The sequence below is a fragment of the Acipenser ruthenus genome, chromosome 41, assembly GCF_902713425.1.
Source record: "Acipenser ruthenus chromosome 41, fAciRut3.2 maternal haplotype, whole genome shotgun sequence".
Lineage (NCBI taxonomy): Eukaryota > Metazoa > Chordata > Actinopteri > Acipenseriformes > Acipenseridae > Acipenser > Acipenser ruthenus.
This window is the reverse complement of record NC_081229.1, coordinates 4,960,200-4,985,280: the sequence shown is the minus strand read 5'-3', so window position 1 is coordinate 4,985,280 and position 25,081 is coordinate 4,960,200. Positions and strand designations below refer to the sequence as shown.

Here is a 25,081-nt window from a genome sequence, read left to right as displayed (position 1 = left end):
AAGGTTATTTTTTCTGTTTTATAATTTGAACGTCTCTCCTTGTAAGTGAGGCTAAAACTATGTGCTTCATTGATAAAAATGTGCAGGTCATGATGTGATTCCATATTTATTAGTTTGGGTGTTTCTGTGGCTATATTTCCAGTATTTGTTTGGTCAGTGGAAACGAGGCATTTGTTTCTGTAAAATGACAGATTTCTTTACAGTCAGTTTGCTTAGTGTTTGAATCGACCCACGACAGCACAGGTGACTGAATCTCTCCCCTCATTCCAGCCGAATCGCAGCCGGCCCCCCCTGTCCCGCAGGAGCCTGCGGAGATGATGAAGGAGGAGCCGGGCGTCCCCAGGAGCGTGGAAGGTTCAAAGGTCGAGGTGATGTCACAGGCTCGGCAGCCAGTCTTGACACAGGGCTACTCCAAATATCAGAAATCCCTGCCGCCTCGATTCCAGAGGCAGCAGCAGGCAAGTTTCCGTCGCTGGACTGTTCAGGGGGATTTCTTGGGTTCATAAAGAAAACAAGAGGTTGCTTTGGTGTAACCTGCATATGCCACAATTCATGTTGCAAATGTTTTTTTCAGATTTTTAGTTTGAATAGTATTTGACTGTAATTGGGTTTGTTAAATTACTCTACATACAGTATTCTACTTACTGTGCTGTGTCATAACAAGCAACATGGGAGATGTTAAACTGAACTCAGGTTGTTCTTTTCCACTGCTAAAATATACATGCTGATACATTTGCATAACTACTAAATTGGATTTCTGTACAGTGTATGTGTACTTTTAAATACACAAATAGTCATAAGTGTGTCAGGTGTGGAACATTAGCAAAGCGAATGTTGAAAGTGACCCTGTCAATGTTAAGTGATGTGCACTGTGTTACTGAATCATTTATTCTTTCATCTTTCAGGAACAGCTCCTCAAACAGCAGCAACAGTGGCAGCAGCACAGCCAGGTGGCACAGAGCCAGCTTCCTCCTCCACCCCCATCCCAGCCCCCTCAGAGTGCACCACAGCAGGGGGGTCCCGGAACGGGCATGGCTCTCCCCGCGCCCCCACAAGGAGCCCCCAAACAGCCCATGTACCCCCCTGGATCAATCGGCAGGCCCCCGCCCATGGCGCACATGAACTTCGACCCGCGCTGGGTGATGATCCCGCCCTTCATGGACCCCCGAATGATGCAGGGACGCCCGCCTCCCATGGACTATTTCCCAGGCAGCATGCACCCCTCTGGTAGGGAGCAAAGCAATGAAACAAAACAAACAAACAAGTTTCACTAGATAAGGTTGTAATTTGTACAAGCACACCAATTTGTTAGTCTCGACTGGTTTCACAGATCCTTGGTGCTAATCTTGAATTTCCCTTAAGCACTTGCAGCTTTCAGGCTACTTTTTCTGGCAACTTTTCAAGCAACAAACTTGCAACAAAATCTGATAATTTTTATTAAATTAGTTTTACCAAGATTTAGCAAATTTGTTGCATTAGAGGAACATCAGAAAGGACTAATTCTGGAAAAGAGAGAGCATCTTTGTTTTGTGTTTATAAAGTCTCTTACACTCCCACTTCTCTCTCTAGGTCTGATGGGTCGAGAACGTTCAGACAGTGGTGGCTCGGGCTCCGACCCCTTTGACAGACACCCCAATATGCTCCGGGAGCGCGGGACTCCCCCCATGGACCCAAAATTGGCCTGGGGGGCCGACGTGTTTGGTGCGCCGAGTGAGTGCCACCCCCTGGGGTCCCCTCTGAGACATGAGGATGATGACAAAGGGCTCAGGTAAGAATACGTTACATTCAAATAATGATTTAAATTGCATTAAACACCTTGTTTGTTATTCGGTATTCTATGTAACATAGTCATTCTGGCTCAAGTGGACCAATAAGGGCTATTCAACCTATTATGTGTAGTAAGTCTAGTGAGAACTGCAGCTTCACTCTTTGTAAAGCAACAGTGTAAGCTGGCAGATAGGAGCAGGATCCAGGGAAGGGAGCCAGGCTCTGTGGAGACCAGAGAATGTGAGCGGAGTGGAGTGGTGACAATTCTGCTCACCGCTCATAATATCCTCTGCTCTGGTTTCTTCCATTTTTTCCACCAATGTGTTTCCATTTGCAGATGAAAAGATTTAATGTACATTCACAAAGGAATACTATTGAATCTTCCAAATTTATAATCGCATAGCTTTACCCAAGTAAAAAAAATAATTCCCAGCTATGATCAGCAAAGAAAAAAGCCTACATTAAATGCTTAGAGAAGTTATCTAATTCAATTTGAAAACGCTTTCATTAATTGGTACTGAAAAAATGCGTAAAATTTAAAGTAAAGTGGAAGTCAGGAAATATTTTGCAATTAACAGGTTTTTACGATGTCTTGTATTCACCTATTTTGAATATGTATATGTTTCATATCAAATCAGCTTTGCTGGGCTTGTTTGTGTCTGAATATCTCATAGCAGGGCTGAAGGACCACCCTGCACTGTATGAACTATCCTTAAGAGTGCAGAATATGAACCATGTTCACAGTGCTGTATGGGGACATAACATTTTATTTTTGTGCAAACTCCGTGGCCAAACATTTATTTCAGAAAAATAACTCTGCTCAGTAGTTTTCAGTGGTGTGAAAGAGCGGGCCGGAACGTAATAAATAAATAAATAAATAAATAAATAAATAAAGCATCAACATCATAACAGCATCGACAGTTCAAAATCCAGTCCTTATTTCTTTTCATTTCTTTCAGGAGTGACACGCCTCCAGTCAGCCTACGTGATGGGGGCATGCCTCCCCCAGCTCCGGCTGCTGCCCCTGCTCCTAACACTGCTACTTCCCAGCACCCACACCCCCATCGCCACCAACACCCCCCACACCCCCACCACCAATCCTACTTGGGGGGCCGCAGCTACCAGCCTTTCCCCGAAAACGGGGGTGGAGGGAGAGGCCCTCAAAGGGTGCACCGCTACTCCCACGAGGAAGGTTCCAGGGCAGGGAGCACGCAGCCGAACCTCTGGGGTACAGCGACGCTCCCACAGAGCTCAGAAAATGTCAGAAGCAGCGGTGGTGGACGTATTCTGGATTTGATCCCGGATCAGCATCAAGTTCAGCAGCACCAAATAATAATTCAGCAGCATCCACAGCAATCAGCAGCAGCTGCAGTCCCTCCTCAGTCCTCTACTTCACTGTCTGTATCTGCGTCCTTAACTTCATCAGCATCCTCTGCTGGGATATCTCCTGCTGCTGGGGTATCTGCTGCTGCTACCTCTTCGAGGGAGAAAAACACAGAGGTCCGAAAGCCAGAGAGTGGTCGTGAAACTGCGGCAGGAAAGAAAGCAGACTCTTCTTCATCCTCCTTCTCCCGGGACGAGGCCAGTGCTGGTTCCAGGAATCCAGAGGAACTGGGAGGCAGGAGGTCTGATAAAGGTGCTACCGGCACCACCTCCTCCCATCACTCACACGCCCACAAGCCACAGCGCGGCCGCGAGCATAAAACTGAGACCCACTGGGGTCCGCGGCCTGGCACCTCGGCCAACAGCAGCAGGAGAGGCGGAGGAGGGGGAGGAGGTGGTGGGAGTAGTGGAGTCGAGGAAACTCGGGCCAGCGTTAACTCTGGAGGAGAGAAACACCTTCACAGCCAGGGCAGCAAGCGCGCAGGGCCTATCAAGCGTCCCATCGTGAAGGAAATGAAGAGGGAGCGAGAGGGAGGTGGGGGAGAGGCAGCATCCGAGGAGAAAGTGGCTTTGAAAGAGAAAGACGAGCAGCAACAAGAGCAAGTGTCGTCGCAGTCAAACTCTCAGCAACAGCCCAAATCTGCAGCCCCTGATTCTTCCACCACTGCATCTGCTAATGCTTCTACTACTAGTTCCACTACCACTGCTGCTATTGCAAGTAACGCTCTGTCTTCCAAAGATAGGGATCACCAAATAACTAAAAACAGCAATGTGGTTAAAGACCGCCCGGGGAAGTCTGTAAAGGATGGAGAAGGGGGTTTTGCTTCTGTGACCCGCCGAGAGCGGGACAGAGAAAGGGAGCGCTCTTACGACAGGGGAGGCTATTCCAACTCCTCCAAAGGCAGCCGAGGCAGCAGGGGGAGAGGCAGCGGGGAGTTCTATGGCCGAGGCAGAGGTTTCAGGGGCACCTACGGAGGCAGCCGAGGTAGGGCTGGAGGCAGGGGCAGCCGGGAGTACAGAGGAGGAAGTGGGGGTTACAACCAAGACTCCTACAGAGGAGAAAGTGGAGGACGGGGCCGACTATCTCATCCTCATCACTCTTCCAGCTCGGGGTTCAGGGCCCGTAACCACAGCGAGACCAGAAGCGAGGGCTCGGAGTATGAGGAGGTGCCCAAGCGCAGACGGCAGAGGGGCTCCGAGACCGGCTCTGAAAGTGCAGCCAGTGACGTGGCGCATTCCGACAAGGAGGAACGCAAGACTACCAGAACTGGCAGTGCCAGCCAGCAGCCGACACGCGAAAGCCAGGCATCGACGCAACACGCCACCTCACAAGCAAGCGCTCAGAGTTCAAGAGGACCAGGGGGCAGGATCTTCACCCCCAGGGGAGTGCCGTCCCGTAGAGGGAGAGGGGGAGTGTACAGAGGCGTGCCGGGCAGCAGACAGCCCCCTTCTGCTTCCTCAAATAGCGGTTGGGGGCAAGGTCCCAAATCTGCAACCTCTTCCTCCTCTGCTGCTAGGAAGCAGCATCAACACCCTCCTCCTGCTTCTAATCTGCAGCAAGCAACAGTGCAGTCTTCAAAAGAAAACAAGGCTGATAAAAAGACGTTGGAGAAAAGCGAGCAAGCGCTACCAACAACGCAGCAGCCGCCTCCAAACATGAATCCCAATTCCAATCTGCCGGCAATCCCTCTAACCGCTCGACCCCCCTCCCACTCTCACATGGAAGGCTCCAGGTTTCCCCCTCGACCTTTCGAAAGGCCCCCGCGCAGGAGACGCCATGGCAGGTCCCAGCACCAACAGGACAAGCCCCCCCGCTTCCGGCGCCTGAAACAGGAGCGGGAGAACGCGGCACGCATGAACGGGGAGCAGCGTGACGCCGGCGGGCAGCAGCCTTCAGAAACGCCCCCGATCCACCATTCAATGCCGGCCAACTTGCAGCAGAATGAAATGGGAGGTGTGAGTGGGGTCACAACTGTCTCTTCCTTTACTGCCAGTAATAATAATGACAACGTTCATAACAACCACAGCGGCCACAACCATCACCATGCACCTCATCAGCATTACCAGCAGCATCACCATCACATGCCCAAGGAGGCTCTACGCAGCCCTGTTGGAACCAAATCCCCAGACCTATCCAACCAGAACTCGGACCAGGCCAACGAGGAATGGGAGACGGCTTCTGAAAGCAGCGACTTTGCAGATAGGCGGGAGAGAGAAGGGCCGTGTGGGGGCGGCAGCAGGCATTACCACCACGGAGGAGGGGGTGGACCCAGAGGAAACGCAGAGCTCTCCTCCAAAGAAGCGGCGGCAGCAGCAGCAGCCAAACGCAGTTTCTCGAGCCAGAGGCCCGGCATGGAGCGGCAGAACCGGAAACCAAACCCGGGGGGAGGGGGTGGCAGAGCGGCCAGGGGAACAGCTGGGGGCCCCGGCAATGGCAGTGGTAACCGCGGCGACAAACGCAACTGGCCGTCGCCCAAGAATAAAAAGTAAGCTGTATCCGTTGCCGTCACATTCCCACCCCCCACTCCTCCCCATCTCTGTGTTGTGTTGCAGTCATGTGGCCTTTTAATGGGAATGTGCATTTGATTGAGTGTGTGAGTCAGTATAGAGGGGTGGGTTCTGTCACAAGGTCTGGTATTTTGAAGCCCTAAGCTACAGTGGTTAGCATCCTGATTTTCTGGTCAAAATGTAAGCTTATCTTCTGATGAAGGTCCTTTCTGGTCCATATTCAAGATGTATATTTATGTCTATGACTTGGTTTTGACAAATGTTTTTAAACCTTTGATTAAGGAACTTAAGGACTAGGCCTGAATCCAATTCCAGGATTTGGTTTCTTTTAAATACCAGATTTGAGAGAATAATGTTTCCACCGATTTTACCATGCACTCTCTCACAGACGCACGACCTCTACCCTCCCTCTCTGTTTCCATCTTACCCCACTGAGATGCTGCAGTGTCAAGGGAGTATGGGAGGAGGGGATTGCCAGTGTGCTCTCTCCTCCTTCTCTGCCAAACTCTTGAAAAATCCCTCATGCTCTGTCAAACATGGAGAAGAGTTAAGTGACAGCAGCATAGGGATCCACATAGCTGATAACATGGACATCACAATGTCATTATTAGAGCATGTTTTAGTTTGGGATTCAGAGGATTAACAGAAGAACTTTTCATTTTGTGTCATGCATACAAATACCCACATTATATTTATATATATATATTTATATATATATATATATATATATATATAATCTATATCTCCCTCAAAATACAACAAGTTCAAGGGGTGGGGGGTTGGGGGGGTGGCGATGTATAGACAAAGTACAGTGTCATTTTTTTTTTATATGGGTTATTTTGGTTTGGGAGATTTATGAAAAGTGACTGGGAAATCCTGTCACGCACACCAATGTGCATTCCCATATTCACTAAAGTTTTACATGTCGGGGCAGTAATGTATAAACAGAAGTGTCTTATTGAAAATAATTAATAATAAATAAAAGTTTTTCTTTTGTTTTAATGGTTAACCTGATTCTGAATGACATTTATTTACTATGATCAGAGCCTTCACTTGTTTTGGTTTCATACTCTGTGTGTCATTTTATTTTATATATACAGCACTCCATCACTATGAGGCTCTCGGTTATAATGCGCCTCAGATATAACAGCAATTCCCTATACTAGTGATTCATGCAGTATTTCTACAGTAAATACAGTACCGGTTTTCAAACTATAAACAACTTCTCAGTCGAACTTCCATTTCTGTCTCTCCCTTTTGATACAGTATCTGAACTGAAGAAAAGCTGCTCTGGTACTTTTATAACAGACATTTTATTCAGCATTCGTTTTATAAGTAAGTAAATATTAGGCCTATTATGTGGTTATCTTTCCTAATGCATTTACTGTTTTGCTGCGAGAGGAGCTGCGGCTTTCTCTGGGAGACGAGATGCTTCACCCCCGCTCTGGCAGCCGAACCTGGGGCGAGCCCATTCCCTCTTCCCCTCTCCCGACCCGCTCTCCTCGCACTTGGTTTGCTTGTCTGTTGCTTCGAACTGAACTCCTGACCGCCGTTTAGCCAGGCTATTTATAGTTTAAAAACTGCGAATTAAAATGATCCACGAGTGGGAATGTTACCTTTTTTTTGTAAAGAATATAGCGTTGACTACATGGTGCTTTACGCATGGTTAATTCACGGGAAGTTATGTTTTTGTTTCACTATATGTGCATTGTAGAGAGGGAGTTACTTTATTTTGTATTTGTCAGATGTGTGTTGTGTCCTGTGACGTCCCCTCCATTTATAACCCTCTTTGGTTACAATGCTTTATATTGTGTCGTCCCCCCCCCCAGACCCGCGTTATAGCAAGGGAACACTGTATGTGTGTGTGTGTGTGTGTGTATATATAATATATAATCCACAGTAATCCTAAATGGATCATACACATTTAAAGAACATTAAAACGTGGAAGAGCACATGTAAAGTATGCACATATATATTTGGAAAGATAAAAGTGAAATCGCAAATAGAGAAAATAGATATTCAGTGTTAAGAAATTTGTCATGCAAAACGAGCAACCTTGTTTTATGGTGTATTTTGCCAAACGTAACACAATATATAATATGTAGCTTTAGAAGAAATAAAATTAGATAATGTGCAATACTGAAGAGTAAAAGAAAATAAATGGATCAGGGTTTAAATAGAAATGAGTAGTTGAGTGTTAGCTGTGGTAAGTGACATCACAAACACATTATTATATTTAAATGTGTAGTTACCATGGCATCAAAAAGCTTATAAATACCCACCAGGGTTTGTTTGCAAACACATTCCATTGACAAAGGTATGTTAAACATACAAAAAATGTGAATGAGTCAGTGGTTGGAATCCTGGCCTGTGATTTGGTTAAAACCTCATCAACGGAGCAAAAATAGATATGAACTATTGCCCTGACATCCTTACACCACCCTGCAATAGTATCTGTCTGTCATGTGATTGGTTCACCTCTTTGTCAGTCCAGGCCTTTTTCAAAAGAACGCCCTTCCCTGCACTCGCAACAAGAGAAAATGCCTGAACACCGATTCGGTAATTTAACAGAAAATGAATGACAAAACCTACTATAAAAGTGCTTCAAAAATGGGGATTAAAACGTCACTGCCACTGTTTTCTGACTCAACAATGTAAACAAATGACAGTGGGTATGTAAACTGGATTATACAGCAGTCAGCAAGCCGCACAAAGAGCTGGACGCCAAAAAAAACTTTTATAACCACTGTATGCGGTGTCAACTTCAAAAACTTTCTGTTTATTTTATTTATTTACTTATGCGGTATCAGCTATATTTAAACAAAATATCTAAAGTCGTACTCACTATCCAACTTTGCCTCGCTTATTTGCTTGACTGATTCATATATTAAATATGTACCGCAGACTCCGCTATAGTGGAAAATGAAATGCTCCTCCAGGGTGCAATGCCCTCAGCCTGCGGCTTCAGGTATTACAGCCCCCTGTCGGTAACAATAGTCTTCCCTCGGGTCAGTAATTTTCCACTATAGCCTTCCTATCCAGTCAATAGTTACTCTACTGATGGACAAAAGAAACGCAACACTCCAGTCTAATGAATTTAATTAAATATTTTAAACAGATATCAAACAGTCACAGAAAATGTGAACAGAAATACAAATCAAAGAATCATGATAAGTTTTCAGTATGAAACATGACACGCAGTCAGAATGAAAACATTACAAAGTTAGTATCGGGTATGACCTCCCTGAGCATTAACACAATCCTAGCAGCGTTGACGCATAGACCTGATCAGCTTCTGGATAGACTGCTGTGGGATGTTCTGCCACTGTTCCTGTGCAGCTGCAGCCAGCTGGTGAAGGTTGGCTGGTCGCGGTTGTCTCCAGTGGATGGCACTGGCAATTTGGTCCCACAGATGTTCTATTGGACTCAGGTCAGGAGAGAAAACTGGCCACAGCAAGACCTCGACATTGTTTTTTGAAGTCTTGTAATTGTAATAGCATGAATTAAAATCATGTCTTATTTAATGGCTATTTATACAGATTCTTAATCAACTCATTGTGGCAATTTTAACTCAAATACCAAACACTGAGCATCTGGCATTTTTATGAAATCACATGACTTGAGCTCAGTATTTGATCCCAAGGAACAATACTACTCAAACAATCAACAAACCTATATGCTCATTATTTAAAATGTAAATAACACTATGTATGTGTCCAATGAGCTATTGATGTAAAATTTACTGTTGTGATTTCATTGTGCATCAGTATGTATGTGTGTAATTCTATCTATGTCGTAAAACTTTAAATAAATGCCCCAGCGTTTATTTACAATATTTTATTTACAATAGTAGCCCCAGTGCCTATTTGAGACTTAGCATCTGCAAAAAACCTCAGATGCAGTCATGAAAAAGCTTGCAGCACAATAAAAAAAACAAACATGGTTTTAAAATTAATAAAAGCAGTAAATATCATGCTTTATTAACACATTTATTTGTTGTTCACCCTCAAAACGTGTACATTGGTAAGCATGGACAATTGATGAAAAGTTAACCAGCAACAAATCTTCATAGCAAAACAACCGCATGAAATACTGTGTTAATACGAAAAATAAGTTCATACTGTTGGCCCACAACACACTCAAAAATGCTTCAAACTGTTTAAAGATTAACAATAAAATCAATACAAGTACCAGTTTTATCACAAAATCAAAGCAAAAGTGACTAATCTGTTTTTATAACGTGGACATTGATAAATAAGAACGCTGGAAAAGGAGCAAAATACGAATATGCATTGCAAAACTCAAATACCCATACAACTACACTAAAAGGCAACCCTGTTAATATCAGAAAAACAAGTTTGTATTTTATTTGCCTTCAGCACGCTCAAAAAAGCTTCACAACTGGTTTTAAAATGAATGTAAAAAAAAAAACTGATACATGTACCTTTTAAAATAAGTTAAATTCATTTTTCTTACCAATCATCCTGAGTCTCAGGGTCTCTTCATCGCTGTTGAAAAACAGCACCTTTGACTTATTAATACAGCTTAGTTTGGGTGAGAAGAAGCTTGTCATTTAGCAATCTTTAATTTACATTGATCAGAATCTTCAACAACTTGTGATCACAACAACTCAAAGTAAATGATACATGAGCAGCTAATATGAAGTGTTGCAGTAGCTAATCTATCACGTTTACACAGTGCTTCTCAACGGGGGGGGGCGCCCCAATCTGAGCGTTTATTTTATTTAAAATGTGTACATGGCATGACGTTCTATAGATGGCATGGGTTGATTCAATGGTAGTATACCCCCGCTCCCCCAAAATGTCTTGGGACTTATAAAAGCACTTAAGCAATTTCAAATAGTTCATGACAAAAGTATTAGCACCTAAACATTAAAAGTCTGTAAAATTGTGAATTCATTTTAAAAACATATTAATTGATTGAAAACCATTACACTAAGCTGCATTTTCAAGTCCAGAGCAACACAGCAGATGTAAACTAATTACTCGTTACTGGACCCTGCTGCTGAGATCAGGGCAGATCACAATCTCAATGAGATGGGCTGACCAGGCTGGACCCTGGTGCTGAGATCAGGGCAGATCACAATCTCAATGAGATGGGCTGACCAGGCAGGACCCTGCTGCTGAGATCAGGGCAGATCACAATCTCAATGAGATGGGCTGACCAGGCTGGACCCTGGTGCTGAGATCAGGGCAGATCACAATCTCAATGAGATGGGCTGACCAGGCTGGACCCTGCTGCTGAGTTCAGGGCAGTTCACAATCTCAGTGAGATGGGCTGACCAGGCTGGACCCTGCTGCTGAGATCAGAGCAGATCACAATCTCAGTGAGATGGGCTGACCAGGCTGGACCCTGCTGCTGAGATCAGAGCAGATCACAATCTCAGTGAGAAGGGCTGACCAGGCTGGACCCTGCTGCTGAGATCAGGGCAGATCACAATCTCAATGAGATGGGCTGACCAGACTGGACCCTGCTGCCTCTTGGTTAATCTTCTTGAGATCTGAGCGGATCATAATCTCAATGAGATGCACTGACAGGTCCTGACTCTGTTTATCATGAAAAAAGAATATGATGTACACTGGAACCATAATTCTGTTAAGATGCTGTAGTAGTCCATGAGCATCAGTGTCACTATAAGAATGTTAAGTTTTAAGAACTGGAAACACTTTTTTTATGAATACCTCAACCATGAATGAGGTGTTTTCTCAGGTCTCCAATCCATTGTATACACCGATTAAGAAAAAACTAAAAATGTCTGCTGATATACCCAAAAAATGGGACTGAGCCAAGTCCCCAACATGGCTGTCAGACAGTAAGCTGTTGTCAAATCTGATTGCCCAACAAGTCCACACTGATTTTGTTGACCAATTTGGTTGCTGTATGTTGCTGGTCAACATGTTCAGCTTGTGTGCACATTCACAGCTCTGTAGACAGAAGCAGAGCAACACCAATGGTCTGCCAGGTGTTCAGTTTAGTGACTAATCACCTGGTTGAAACAAGGGCTTGGACCATCGTTTTTCTATTCCACAACAGAACTTTGTTCCAACCAGCGAAGGTCAGTGAAATAAGTGACAAATTTTATATTGAAAATAAATCAAAAAACAAAACCGCAAACATGAGTATGCATTGTAAATACATTCAAATAATATATAGAAGCTGTACAATAAAAGCTGATGTCAACCCCAAATACCCCTTTTCCATATATATTTTTATGTTTTATTATGTTCCACATTTTTTTCCAAAAGTACCCTGTGGCAAACTAAAGGGATTGTTTTTCACACTTTAACATTCATTACTGAACCTGTAGTGATACTCAAAATAACCAATTTGGTACAATAGGGAACATCTGCAGTCAAAATGTCAACAGGTTGCATAGCAATACAAACAATAATATATATATATATATATATATATATATATATATATATATATATATATATATATATATATATACACACACACACACAGAGCATCACCCCCTACTTCCTAATCATTCAACAAATGCATGTACATAGCTATTATAATACAGATCTAGAGGTACAGTATAAATGAAGAAAATAAAAATATGGATATATGTACAGTGCCTGTAGAATACCTACACCCCCTTGAACTTTTTTCACATTTTGTTGTGTCAGTGCCTCAGAGTTTCATAAATTTAAATTGGGATATTTTTCCACTTATCTACGCACCATACTCCACACTGTTAAGGGGAAGAAAGTTATATATTAAAAATACAAAACAGAAAGATAATAATTGGATAAGTTTCCACCCCGCTGAGTTAATACTTGGTGGAAGCACCTTTGGCAGCAATTACAGCTGTGAGTCTGTTGGGATAGGTCAACTTTGCACACCTAGATTTGGCAATATTTGACCATTCTTCTTTACAAAACTGTTCAAGCTCTGTCAAGTTCCTTGGGGAGCGTTGATGGACAGTAATCTTCAAGTCATGCCACAAATTTTCGATTGGATTTAGGTCGGGGCTCTGACTGGGCCACTCAAGGACATTTACCTTTTTGTTCCTTAGCCACTCCAGTGTAGCTTTGGCTGTGTGCTTTGGGTCGTTGTCATGCTGAAAGGTGAACTTCCGTCCCAGTTTCAGCTTTCTTGCAGAGGGCAGCAGGTTTTCTTCAAGGACTTCTCTGTACTTTGCTCCATTCATTTTCCCTTCTGTCCTGACAAGTGCCCCAGTCCCTGCCGATGAGAAACATCCCCATAACATGATGCTGCCACCACCATGCTTCACAGTAGGGATGGTGTTCTTTGGGTGATGCGCTGTGTTGGGTTTGCGCCAAACATAACACTTTGCATTTAGGCCAAAAAGTTGCATTTTAGTTTTGTCAGACCACAAAACTTTTTGCCACATGGCTACAGAATCTCCTGAGTGTTTTTTTGCATACTTCAAATGGGATTCAAGGTGGGCTTTCTTGAGTAATGGCTTCCTTCTTGCCATCCTACCATACAGGCCAGATTTGTGGAGTGCTTGGGATAGTGTTGTCACATGCACACTTTGACCAGTCTTAGCCATAAAAGTCTGTAGCTCTTGCAAAGTTGCCATTGGCCTCTTGGTAGCCTCTCTGATCAGCCTCCTTCTTGCTCGGTCATCCAGTTTGGAGGGACGGCCTAATCTAAACAGAGTCTTGGTGCCATACACCATCCACTTCTTAATAATCGTCTTGACCGTGCTCCAAGGGATATTCAAGGCCTCTGATATTGTTTTATTTCAAAATTGATATATCCATCCCCTGATCTGTGCCTTTCAACAACTTTGTCCCAGAGTTCTTTTGAAAGCGCCTTGGTGCTCATGGTTGAGTCTTTGCTTTGAAATGCACTACCCAGCAGAGGGAACCTACAGCAACTGCTGAATTTATCCTGAAATCATGTGAATCATACAATTTAACACAGGTGGAGGCCACTTAACTTGGTGTGTGATTTTGAAAGCGATTGGTTACACCTGAGCTAATTTAGGATTGCTATTACAAGGGGGGTTAGACACTTATCCAACCAAGCTATTTCAGTTTTTATTTTTTATTAATTTTCTACAAATTAGTTGTGGGGTAGGATGTCTAGATAAATGAAAAAAAAACTATTTAATGCATTTTAATTCCAGGCTATAAGGCAAGAAAAGGTGACAATTTTGAACTGTATATAAATGTCATTCTCTACTTTCTACATTTAATTATTGCATTATATGTCCATCCAGTATTCAGATTTAGAAGTACAAAGAAAAATCAGCATTCATAGCTTATCCTCCAAGTTATATTACATTTTCTCTGTGTTTGACATGTGTATGTACAGTAAACCTTGTTAGTATCTCACTAACATAATGAAAAAAAATCATATATGTTTTCACACATTGTATAAACTATAAAATAAACTGAAAGAATGGATATGTACAGTAAAATACACAGATCACTGTACATATGCTACAGTTTATACATGCATATACTTCTAAATATTGTATTTGTAACGTTGAGAATACCACTAAATATATATATATATATATATATATACTGTATATATTAGGTGTTTTGAAAAAAAAAAATACAAATGTTCTCTTGGGCCAGTAAGAAAAGCACTGTGAATGTGATCTGGGAATGTTGGCCTGTAAGAGAGTGACAGCTGCAACACCAATCAAAGCCAGTCTCTTCAAAACGAACAGCCTATCAATCAATCAAGCTGTGTAAATAAACAGAGACCAGTCTAGCAGCTTGGCAAAGTGCTTGGCTGTCTCTGAAGTTTGGTGCAGTTCAGTGACGGATTGCCATAGTTACACAGCTATGGGGGGACGCATAGCGCAAAATCAAACATGGCTGATGGCGGCTTCCCCAAAGATCACTACGGGAATCAAACCTAGCCGACGGAGGCTGCAGAGGGGTGAAGTCTACTGCGGTTCTTTCGCTAATCGAAGTTCATCTTTCGGTGCTGAACGGGGACTTTATCTGTAACTGCGTGTAATTCATGACGTCACAAGATCCATTGAACACAAGAAAAGAAATGCTTCTGATATCTTGCACACGTTACAGTGATCATGACGTTTAATAAGTAACAAGACACCTCCGTCTATCTACCTACGACTGGTCTCTGCTGTTTTACCCTTAAATAGAAGAAACGGCAGTACAGAATAAAAGAAACCCGGTAACAAAATTAGACAAGCATGTTGATGATTTTAAAAGAATGTTACAGACCTTTTACACAACTGGCCAAAATCTCTTGGGGTGCGTCAGGGCTCCAGTTTGAAGGAATTACAGACGTCCTTACACTTGAGAGAGCGGAGATCACAATCACATTACTGTTCAGGCCAGGGCTGGATGTTCAATTACAACTGATGGCATAGCACTATTGCCTGGGCTACCCTCTCTAGATAATATCGAGATCAACTCTTTTAGAGATCAGAACCAGAACTGCACTTTGCAGAAGGTCTTATGGGCAGCTGTGAAAAGATAGCCAGTGTTTTTAAAGAGGTCTGACTCAAATCCGGTTTCAGTAGCAGGACCTCAGTCAGTATCTTTTGCCACAGTAGAAAGATATGACACTCTTGGGCGACTGGCTAATAAGATGAAGGTGCTTATTATAGTGTTTAAGTCATCACCTGCTTGGTGACTTTTTAAAAATTGAGGCCCCATGTGGCCTCAATTGAGATCTCAAGACATTGTCTAAACCATAACAAATAACCATTTTTGGTGTTTTACATCCACTGGGGGAGGGGTGTTGTAAGTGGCCAGGTTAACATTTAAACACTTGATGTACTTGGAGTTAATCTGAGAGCTGCTGGTCACAGGGTCGCTTTACATTTCTGAGCTTTAGAAAGTCACCTGGATGTAATGACTGAGAGAGAGAGTTGTGGTCTTTAAGCTGCACCGTTATATGTAGAGTCCAGAGTAACAGCCTTCTCTCCCACCCCTCTCACAGGCCTGTGGAAGATTGCTCCCCGGTTCTGAGCGCTCCGATCCCACCCACCTCCAGTGCTGTGTACCGACTGGATCGGGTCGTGCCCTCGGACCCCTCCGCCATCCAGCGTGCCATCGCTGAGGTGCAGGGGCGCCATACCCCACAATACAAACATCACCCAGGTATTGAGAGCACTGCAGAATAATGTGCTGTGTAGGAATCAATTAGCCTACAAGCGGGCTTCCATTTAATTCAGTGAAAAAAAGAAAAAAAAGTCTGTAGGTTTTACCATGCTTATTTCCTGACTGTATTTCCAGGGTTTAAAACCATGCCAAATCCCTCCTGCGTCAATTACTGACTGACTCACTACAGGTTCACTGACTCTTGAATGAGCTTAGAGTGAATTCTGAAATAGCCTGAATGCTCAGATTGCTGCTGGCACAGTCCTAAATGTGTGTGTGTGTGTGTGTGTGTGTATATATATATATATATATATATATATATATATATATATATATATATATATATATATATATATATATATCAGTCCTTAGAAATTCTGCCATGTGATTGGTTAAAACCTGATCACATGACCCAAAATAGATCCAACTATTGCCCCTGTTATGCTGCTTACAGTCAATAGTTGACTCAAATGACATCGTCACTCTGAGCGTCCTTCCTCTCTACACACAACAAAGCAAAATGGCGGACAACAGAACATTTATTACAAAATATACTAGAAAACAGAGATGCCACAAACACCAAAATCACCATAGAAACTTTGCTTTCAGTGATTTCTGACTTCCTAAAATTCAATGAGAAAGTCAGATGGACAGTTCTATGCCAAAATGAACTTTAATAACTATGAGCTATGGACTTCATAAACACAACTTTCTTGACTGATTCATAAAACAAATAGGACTGCAGACCTCAGCTCACAGTGGGGAACTAAAGGCTCCTCCGGAAGAACTATAGTTACCTGCAGTGGATCTCAGCCTGCAGCTTTGGGAATTATAGTCCCCTGTTGGTAACTATAGTTCTTCCCGCTATGAGCCTCCCTACCACAGTTAAACAATAGATTTCTTGTGGTTTTTAGGCTGTGATGGTGAATTCAGCAACTATAAAAGCGAGAGAAGCAGAGGGTTGAGTCAGCGCCCTGACTGCAGAGGGAGAGACAGGAGCCTGAAGGATGAGGACCTGCTGCAGGTGAGCACCTCACCATACCGTGACCCACAGTATCACTAAACATTGCATGGAAACCAGCCAACCCTATTGGCTAATGCAGTGTCACGTGACCACAAATAGTCAATAGCCGCTCAAAGCAGTCAAAGAACTCTTGCCCTCTGACATCACTCAGCAGTCAACAGTGAAAACACTTCAGCATAGGGATAAGAGAACAGATACTGAGTGCAGCTTTCACCTTCCAGTGAAAACCTGTTCCCCTGGGTTTGAAAAAGCAACCTTCAGTGAAGCCCATTACTGCCCACTGTGTCACCTGTGTAACACTCAGGGCAACACCATTCCACTATAAGCCTGAACTCCGGTCAATATTTGTATACTGTGATATAGCAGTTAGGATGTGTTATATAGTGTTGTCATGCCAACCAGTGAAGCACAGCTGATTATTAGAATGCATACAGTACATTGCGGGTTTCATTCTTCTATGAGCTTATTTAGTGGCGTCACTGAAATATGACCCTGTGCACAGTTATAACAGTATTATAACTGTATGTGATAAGTTGCTGTAGTTCTACCAGGTTTTGTAGTGTTATATAGTGTGGTCATGTGAGCAAAGCCCTGTGTACAGTACAGTACAGTACAGAGAGACTACCCTTAGAAAAGTTTCCACAATAGTTTTTAATTTTCTCATGCTTTTCCCATGGTTATACCATTTACCATGGTTTTTCATGTTTTCTGTTTAGATCCCTGGATTTTACAATGCAGACCTATGCTTCACTATGCTTTCATCATGCTTAATTGTGCTTTGATATGCTTTTACTTTCATAATGGTATATCCAGCACACATCGGTGCAATGCTTGCAATAAAACCCAAGAAAATGACTACCCAGCGTATGAAATGAGTATATCACAGTATAGACTAGGCTAGGCTGGCTTTGCATGCTGTCCTTTGCACAGGTTCCATGTTAATGTTCTCTTGCCCTCAGAAAGCATTGCGCACTCTGCATTCTGCTGCTCCAGGGATACACAGCAAGTTCGAAGAGAGCCTCGATCTATCACAGCTGAGCAGCGACAGCTTAGGAACCCATCACTGGAAAAGCTCCAACACAGGTATGAATGCTCAGGAGGGATCATGTGACCTCCCTTGTGATCCGGGTTGTAAAAGCTGTTGCATCAGCACCTGTGCTACCTAATAATAATAAGCAGTGATAATGACAGTGAAATGCTGATTACAGATTATGGTATTTTATTACTAACCAGTGTTGATTCCGATCCAGTGATTACATTAAAACCGAGCCTTGAGTTCTGGTGAAACTAGGCATTGACTGAGCACAACTTCATACCATTTTTATGTTTAAACATTAGCTGCTGGTTTCACAGACGCTGATCAGCACGAGTCTTGGACTCCTTACTAACATCAGGTAGTCCAAGATTAATGCTAATCAGGGTTTGTGAAACCAGCCGAAACACAGAAAGCATTATTTCCGGTATAATAATGCATTTATTCCTACTGCTTGTCCGATTGTGGTGAAACTTGCGAAGGAGCTTCTTTAGCACAAGTTATTGAAAGTATCACAATCAAGGCTGTCTGTCTGTCCATCCAACTGCCTTTCTCCATGTCATTGTAGAGATTTGCAAAATGAATTGTTATTGAGTGAACTGTAATGTGTGGGTGTGTGGAGGATGTTCACATACGTTGTAACTAAATGTTTGTTAACAATAGCGCTGCGTTGTTGTTGCTTCTTTTTGTTAAGATTCCTTGACTGTGCCTTCTGCTGCGGACCAGTGGCTCAGACCTGTGGACCTGTTTGAAGACAGCTCTGAGGTGAGACAACCTTGATGCACAGCGATTCTGACTTCAAAAGCACAGTCCTGAAACAGCAGGACTGCATATATATATATATATATATATATATATATATATATATATATATATATATATATATATATGCAAATTTGATGCGATTTCATTGGCTCATGTAATGCTGAAATGAGCATGTTCCAATTACCCACAATGCTGTATCTGCTGCTTTTTCTCACCTTAACTCAAAAGCTACTTTAATTTGTATATACAGTAAATGCCGGTTATTAGCAACCCTGATAAAGACAATTTACGGTTATTAACAACATTTTCACGGAAACCAATCCCATCCCATAGACTTTAATGTTAATGGATCTCGGATATTAGTAACTGTCTGCCGCTTACTGACGACTTTTTTTGTTTGTTTTTTGGTCAATTTCAATGGCGATGGCACGCTCACGAATACCTTATTATTATTGTTATTATTATTATTATTATTATTATTATTATTATTATTATTATTATTTATTTCTTAGCAGACGCACGCTCTTATCCAGGGTGACTTTGTAACAAGATATCACATTATTTTTACATACAATTACCCATTTATACAGTTGGGTTTTTACTGGAGCAATCTAGTTAAAGTACCTTGCTCAAGGGTACAGCAGCAGTGCCCCCCACCTGGGATTGAACCCACGACCCTCCGGTCAAGAGTCCAGATCCCTAACCACTACTCCACACTGCTGCCTTACATACATCGCGCGCACGCATCGCAGCGTCTGTTTATGTATCAGTTTTCATAACACAGCTGTACATTTATTGAGTCTGATTGTCGTCTGTCATCATGGCTTCAAAACGTGTCGACCTTTCTATGGCCAGTAAAGTTCGGATTCTGGAGGCACTACGTGAACCCGGTGCTAAACAAGTACGGGGAGCAGAGAAGTTTGGCATCTCAAAATCTGTAGTATCCTGCATTTTGAAACTGGCTACGAAGCTGCACGCAAAATTGAGAGTGATTTACAGCTGGAGGTGGCGAATCATAAAAAACACACACTGGACAACTACTTCTTTTAAAATGAACTCCTGTATTAAATGTAAGTCCTGTATACCAGGAGTGTTTACTGTGTTTAAGGATATTGATAGTACGTTGTTGTTGTACTGTGTGTACAATACAGTACTGGGTATCCTTTTCTCTTTCACACATCCGTGTAGTATTAGTAAACAGTTGTCTGATATTTGGTGTTTTTCGTGTTTATTTTTTAACACTGTAATATGAACCAAGATGTGTATTTCAGTGCGCTGTCTCTACAACTGTAGTATACACAGTTTTTCCAGATACATACACTTGGAAATGTGGTTTTTTGCTTAATAACAATGTTCGGTTAATAACAACTTTTTGATGGGAAACGAGAGGTTGCTAATAAGCGGCATCTACTCCATATATATTTATATGAAAATGTATGCTTTGGAGTGCACTGGAAGCTGGTAAATGATAAGTGAGAGAAACTGCAGATTTAGCGTATCTTTGAATGTAGATTTGAAACATCCGATTTTAAGGAAATGTATAAATCTGTTAATATGGTGCACCCCCGCAGGTTAGTCAGGCAGACAGCGGCGTGGATGTTAGGAGTGATGTCACCGATTGTTCAAGCACCTCCAGCCAGAGGGACTCCCCTCACTGCAGCGCAGCAGCGCCACACCCCCCTCTGCTGGAGATCTGCGGCACTGCACCCCCAGGGAGACACCCTGCACAGCAAGGCAGGTTTCAGAGGAGTGACAAGCAGCAGCAGAACCAGCAAGGCGTGGTGAGGAGATGTATATGAAGACATGTAATAAAATATAGCAATAAAATAATGTGAATTGAATGCTGGTTTGGAAAATCTAACAGTACAGACAGGCAGAAATGAACTGTTTCTTCCTCTCTCTAGCTGTAGATATTCGATTTGTCCACAAAGAAAATAAGCTTTATTTTAGAAAGCGAACAGCAGATCGAAACTAAAAAGAGTGTTTTAGAGAAAGAACCGCTAACTAGGGAGAAAGTTGCAATTAATGATAATCGCACTCATTTTTAGCCACTAATCAAGTAATTGAGAATGTGGTTCTGGTCCAGCCCTGGTTGTGTCTCTGATCGCTGTGCTTGTCTGTTCAGTACCAGGCCCGGCGGGCACCCCAGAGCCCAGCTCATACCCAGCTGCAGATCCAGTCTCCCTGTGCAGCCTCCTCCATGCCTCTCCACTCCAGCACTGCCTGCTCCCCGTCTGCACAGCCCTACCGGTGAGTGAGGGGCTCGCAGGAGCCCTGCCTTCAGGATGATCACAGCGAGGGCCAAAACTGCTGTCTCGTTCACTTGTAGAGTCGTATTTAAAAGTGTTTCCTCCAGTCTTTAACTGCTATTGTTTGATGCAACGTCATTTATTCATTTATTCAGTCATGTATTCTTTATTTGATAGGATAAGCAATCAGAACGACATGCTCATAAATTCAGTAAAGCTTACGTGATCCTGACCTGCTGTTCAGTACCACAAACAGCACCTTTTTATTTAACAAAACAACCAAATAGCACACTTCCAGGCCTCTTAAAGTGTGAACTACACCCAATTCCCTAAAGTCTCAGATTGGAGCACAGTGCTCTTTTCAAGGTGTTGTTCTTGTGTGTGTTTTTGCAGGTTCTTTCAGCCCAGCTCCAGCCCTGTGCCCTCGGTGAAGGGGGGTCGGTGTCCTCTCAGCCCTCTGGCTTCTCCCCCTGCAGAGATTGGCAAGGGTGTGCCCTACCCCGGAGCCGGGTATCTCTACCACCCCGCCCAGTTCGTGGACACCCGCCTGCTGCAGGTGGCAAGTTACTCCTCCTCCTTCAGCCGAAGCAGCTAACGCAGGGGGGCAGACTCCATTTTAAAAAGGCCCAGAAAGAAACAAACACAAAACATTAAAACTTTACATTTGCAAGTCCCTACATTAAACAGAATGAATAAGTCTTGAGCTCTGGTAATTATAAATCTATACTCGGTCTTGTTTAATTTACAACACATATATTGTTAGGCCTGTTGAACAGTCTTGACACGATGAATTGTCTTGTTGGCATTTTGACTTTCTCAAAATTACTTTCTGTAATCTTCATGTGTTATTGTGAACATGGTTGTTTTAATATAAATGTATAAAAGAACACATGCTATACACAATTAATGGTGAAAGACTACAGGCGTTTGTCTCAGACAGATAGACTGTAAGACTGGATCAGATAGGCGGGTAGACTCTCTCTAACACACACTCAAACTTGATGATGTGATAATACCCAGTGTCTTATGAATATTAATAGTAGATCTGAAGAATTTATTCTAATAGCTTTTCCCATGGTTATGCTATATATTTACCACAGTTACCAGGGTTTGTATTGTTTTTTATCTGCATTAGGCTACCTCTCTGGGTTTTACAATGCTTACCTGTGCTTTACCATACTTTCACTACATTTTATATAGCTTGACAATGCTTTTTCTGTGGGCCATACTGTACATTTTACTATTGTTCTTGCTGTACATTAGTATTGATACTGTATCTGAATTCGTGATTGCTCCAGTTCTGTGATCAGTGTGTGTTCACCCTTATGAAAGTAAAAGCACAGCAAAGTGTAATAAATAAGGCTGTCATTTTTCATGGTTATCATGGATTTCACAATTTAATTGCCGTGTAATATGTAGGTCCCCATGATAATTCCCATGACTAAAAGAATTGTGTAAATATGTTTTTTATCACATAAAAATGTTGCCTTATTGACGCGCTGCCTGTTACACTGCATTTAGGAACCTGGCAGCCAGTTTAGTTTGCTTCCGGTAATGATTGAACACACTGCATGGAGCTCCACGATTTCTTTAAAATGACTTGAACGAAAAAGACACCAGCTGCATCAAAGATCGGAAATATTTCTGCTAAAGATCGCCCTGTCTGGTACAAGAAGGGGGCATTTTACATGCCTGTTGTTGTTTTTATATTTATTTATGTTTTAATTTTGTTTGATAATTCACTGGTTAGTGAAAATAGAATGTCTTTAAAAGGTGGACATATAAAAACTAAATATTCTACAATTTAGCATTTACTGTTTTTCAGGTAAGTATTTAAATAATTAGAACATTTGCTGTATAAAATCTCTAGAGAAAATGATCAATTTTGAATGCGACAACACTATTTTTTCTGCTTTCAATGTTATGTTTAATTGAGAAATGTCTTGAAATATCTATTTTTAGACCTCAAAAATGACAGCCCTAGTAATAAAGCATAACATGGTAAAGTATAGGCAAGCATTGTAAAGCCCAGAGAGGTATAAAGCATATTAAAAAAACATGGCCAGCCGTAAAAGATTATGGTAAATGTAGAGTATAACCACGAAGAGCATGGAAAAACTGCAAAGCGACCATGGTACGCTTTCATGGTGGTAGGCAGTGTGTATTATTGAGTCGTGGCATGACTAGAGTGTGTCTTTGCTTTGCTATGTTGTTTCAGGTCCTGGTGCCCATGATGGAGTGTCCGAGGTTTTCGGGGTACAGTGCGGCCCAGCAGCAGATTGGGGGTCCCCTACCTCCCCCTCCCCCAGCTACAACACTACACCCCCTGAGCCCAGCGGAGCTCAGCCCAGCACAGAGCTCCTTCCCCCTGACTCAGGGGAGAGTCTACAGCCCTGCTGCTCAGCTAGTGAGTCCCAAAGCGTGCATCACCTAGAGGAGTCTCCCCTGGTCCTGTTGCAGTGCATTGCTGCAGTGCTAACTAGGGCCACCATGCTTCTAAACATGTATGTGTGTATATAAGCCACAGCGGGTTCCACTGAAACCTCCCTGGTACCGTGGTAAACTTGTGGTACCTACAGGCCTGTCGCTGTATACCGCGGTTAGCACGCGGCGCAGACTTTGAGGTTGTTACCCCTGCACTGCGGCTAATCAAGCTCATTTTAAAACCGGGAATGGGGGAAACTGCTGTGCAATAGGAGTGAATGAATTTAGGGACTCGGGAGTTTTAAACAAATAAAAATGAAATAACAGTAAATTAAACTGAAGCGCATGCGGACACATTTATTGTGCTTACCTGTGACTTCTTTGCAATTACCGTGGTTTAATCTCTTTTTTTTTCAGGCAGGTGCAGAGACAAGCTCACAGGGAGGCTCCTTGCAAAGAAGACCCTTTGAGCTCCCGACCAATCAAATGGTCTTGGGGAGGCAGGGGGCGGGGGCAGAAGAGAGGGTCCCTCCTGTAGCCAGAGATTGGAAGCAGACTGCAGAGAGCGACACCAAGACAACAAAGCACCGTCCACCACACACCAAATAGAGAGAGAGAGAGAGAGAGAGAGAGAGAGAGACTGACACAGACACAGACTCACACACACACACACACACACACACACACACTCACTCACTCACCGCTCTGTCTGTAGTGTTTATGAGGATGTTGCATCGTCACTCTTGTAAATGTACTATTCAAAACTCAATAGGGCCATGAATTAACTTGGGGCAGAAGTAAATACTTCTTTGACAGATGTCCGGACAGACAGATAGGGAGACTGGCTAACATCCATAGACACCACACACACACACACACACACCAAGCAGACAGACAGACATTAAAAGTGACAAACACACAGGTGGACACAGGTATCCAGACGGACGCACTGACAGGCGGACAAAGCTTTAGAAAGCTGTTTTATTTACTTTTATTAGAAATACTAAGAAAATACAAGAAAAACATACAAGTGAAACTAAATAAAATAAAAAGCAATGTCCAAATTCACCCTGTGTGGCATTTGCGTCCGTTCTGCTGGACCTTGAATTCGGTGTCTCAAAAAACCAAACATGTTTTTTTTCAGTTTTATTTTTCTTTTATTGCTTTTTTCTCTCTTACAAAAACACAACGGGCTTTGTGGCATTAGGGGGAGATGATTGAGTGCTTACCTGACCCATGAAAAAAACGAATATACTGTATATATATATACATTGTACTAGTAATCTGCACCTCCAACAGGAATTAAAATATTTGTTACTAGATGTGCTCGACTTTATTTCACTACAATTTTAATAGTTATTATTTAATTATCTGTGTCATCCCTACACTGTGGATCTTTATACAGCCACCCTAAAATTTATAAACTTGATTTTTTAATTTCCTCATTTTTTATTTCATTGAGTTTTATTGTATTGTTACAGAGTTGGGGCAGGGCTGAAAAAATACAATATTTTGGGCACTCTGCGCTGAAAAACTCAACCCCTAAAAACAATACAGTTCAAAATGTTTAGATCAACAGTTTCATAAATATCATTAGACTTTGTATTTTAGGAGTCAACCCCTCCTCAGTTAAAGCTGGATACAGATTGGTAAGATTATTTTTATTGTGCTTGCTTGGTTTCGGCAGACAACTGAGGTCAGAGATCACTGATGGTGACGGAGTTAAACACGTCAGTTTTTTTTTTTTTTTTTTTTTTTTTTTACTTTCTGTTGCGTTGTATGAATTAGGTGATCCAGACGGTGTACTGCATAGTTACTGGTAAGATGTGCTTGTCCA

The 25,081-nt window shown here is 42.6% G+C and overlaps 1 protein-coding gene across 3 annotated transcripts in view; it reads left to right on the top strand.

The window, feature by feature from the left end:
* The window catches only part of LOC117433694 (protein PRRC2A-like), a 46,281-nt gene extending 21,715 nt beyond the window's left edge, over window positions 1-24,566 (top strand). Inside the window, exons 14-26 of one of the 3 annotated variants that reach the window (XM_059010957.1) lie at window positions 271-458; window positions 906-1,227; window positions 1,570-1,768; window positions 2,727-5,636; window positions 15,589-15,749; window positions 16,664-16,773; window positions 17,733-17,856; window positions 18,501-18,571; window positions 20,143-20,352; window positions 20,697-20,821; window positions 21,214-21,376; window positions 23,039-23,227; window positions 23,662-24,566. In XM_059010957.1, coding sequence (XP_058866940.1) covers window positions 271-458; window positions 906-1,227; window positions 1,570-1,768; window positions 2,727-5,636; window positions 15,589-15,749; window positions 16,664-16,773; window positions 17,733-17,856; window positions 18,501-18,571; window positions 20,143-20,352; window positions 20,697-20,821; window positions 21,214-21,376; window positions 23,039-23,227; window positions 23,662-23,853 — 4,964 coding nt within the window. In that variant the 3' untranslated portion in view covers window positions 23,854-24,566. Of the gene's footprint in view, window positions 1-270; window positions 459-905; window positions 1,228-1,569; window positions 1,769-2,726; window positions 5,637-6,924; window positions 6,994-15,588; window positions 15,750-16,663; window positions 16,774-17,732; window positions 17,857-18,500; window positions 18,572-20,142; window positions 20,353-20,696; window positions 20,822-21,213; window positions 21,380-23,038; window positions 23,228-23,661 lie in introns of those variants that run through there. The other 2 variants (XM_059010956.1, XR_009311373.1) reach the window with 2 other exon arrangements.
* The last annotated feature ends 515 nt before the right edge of the window (window positions 24,567-25,081 follow it).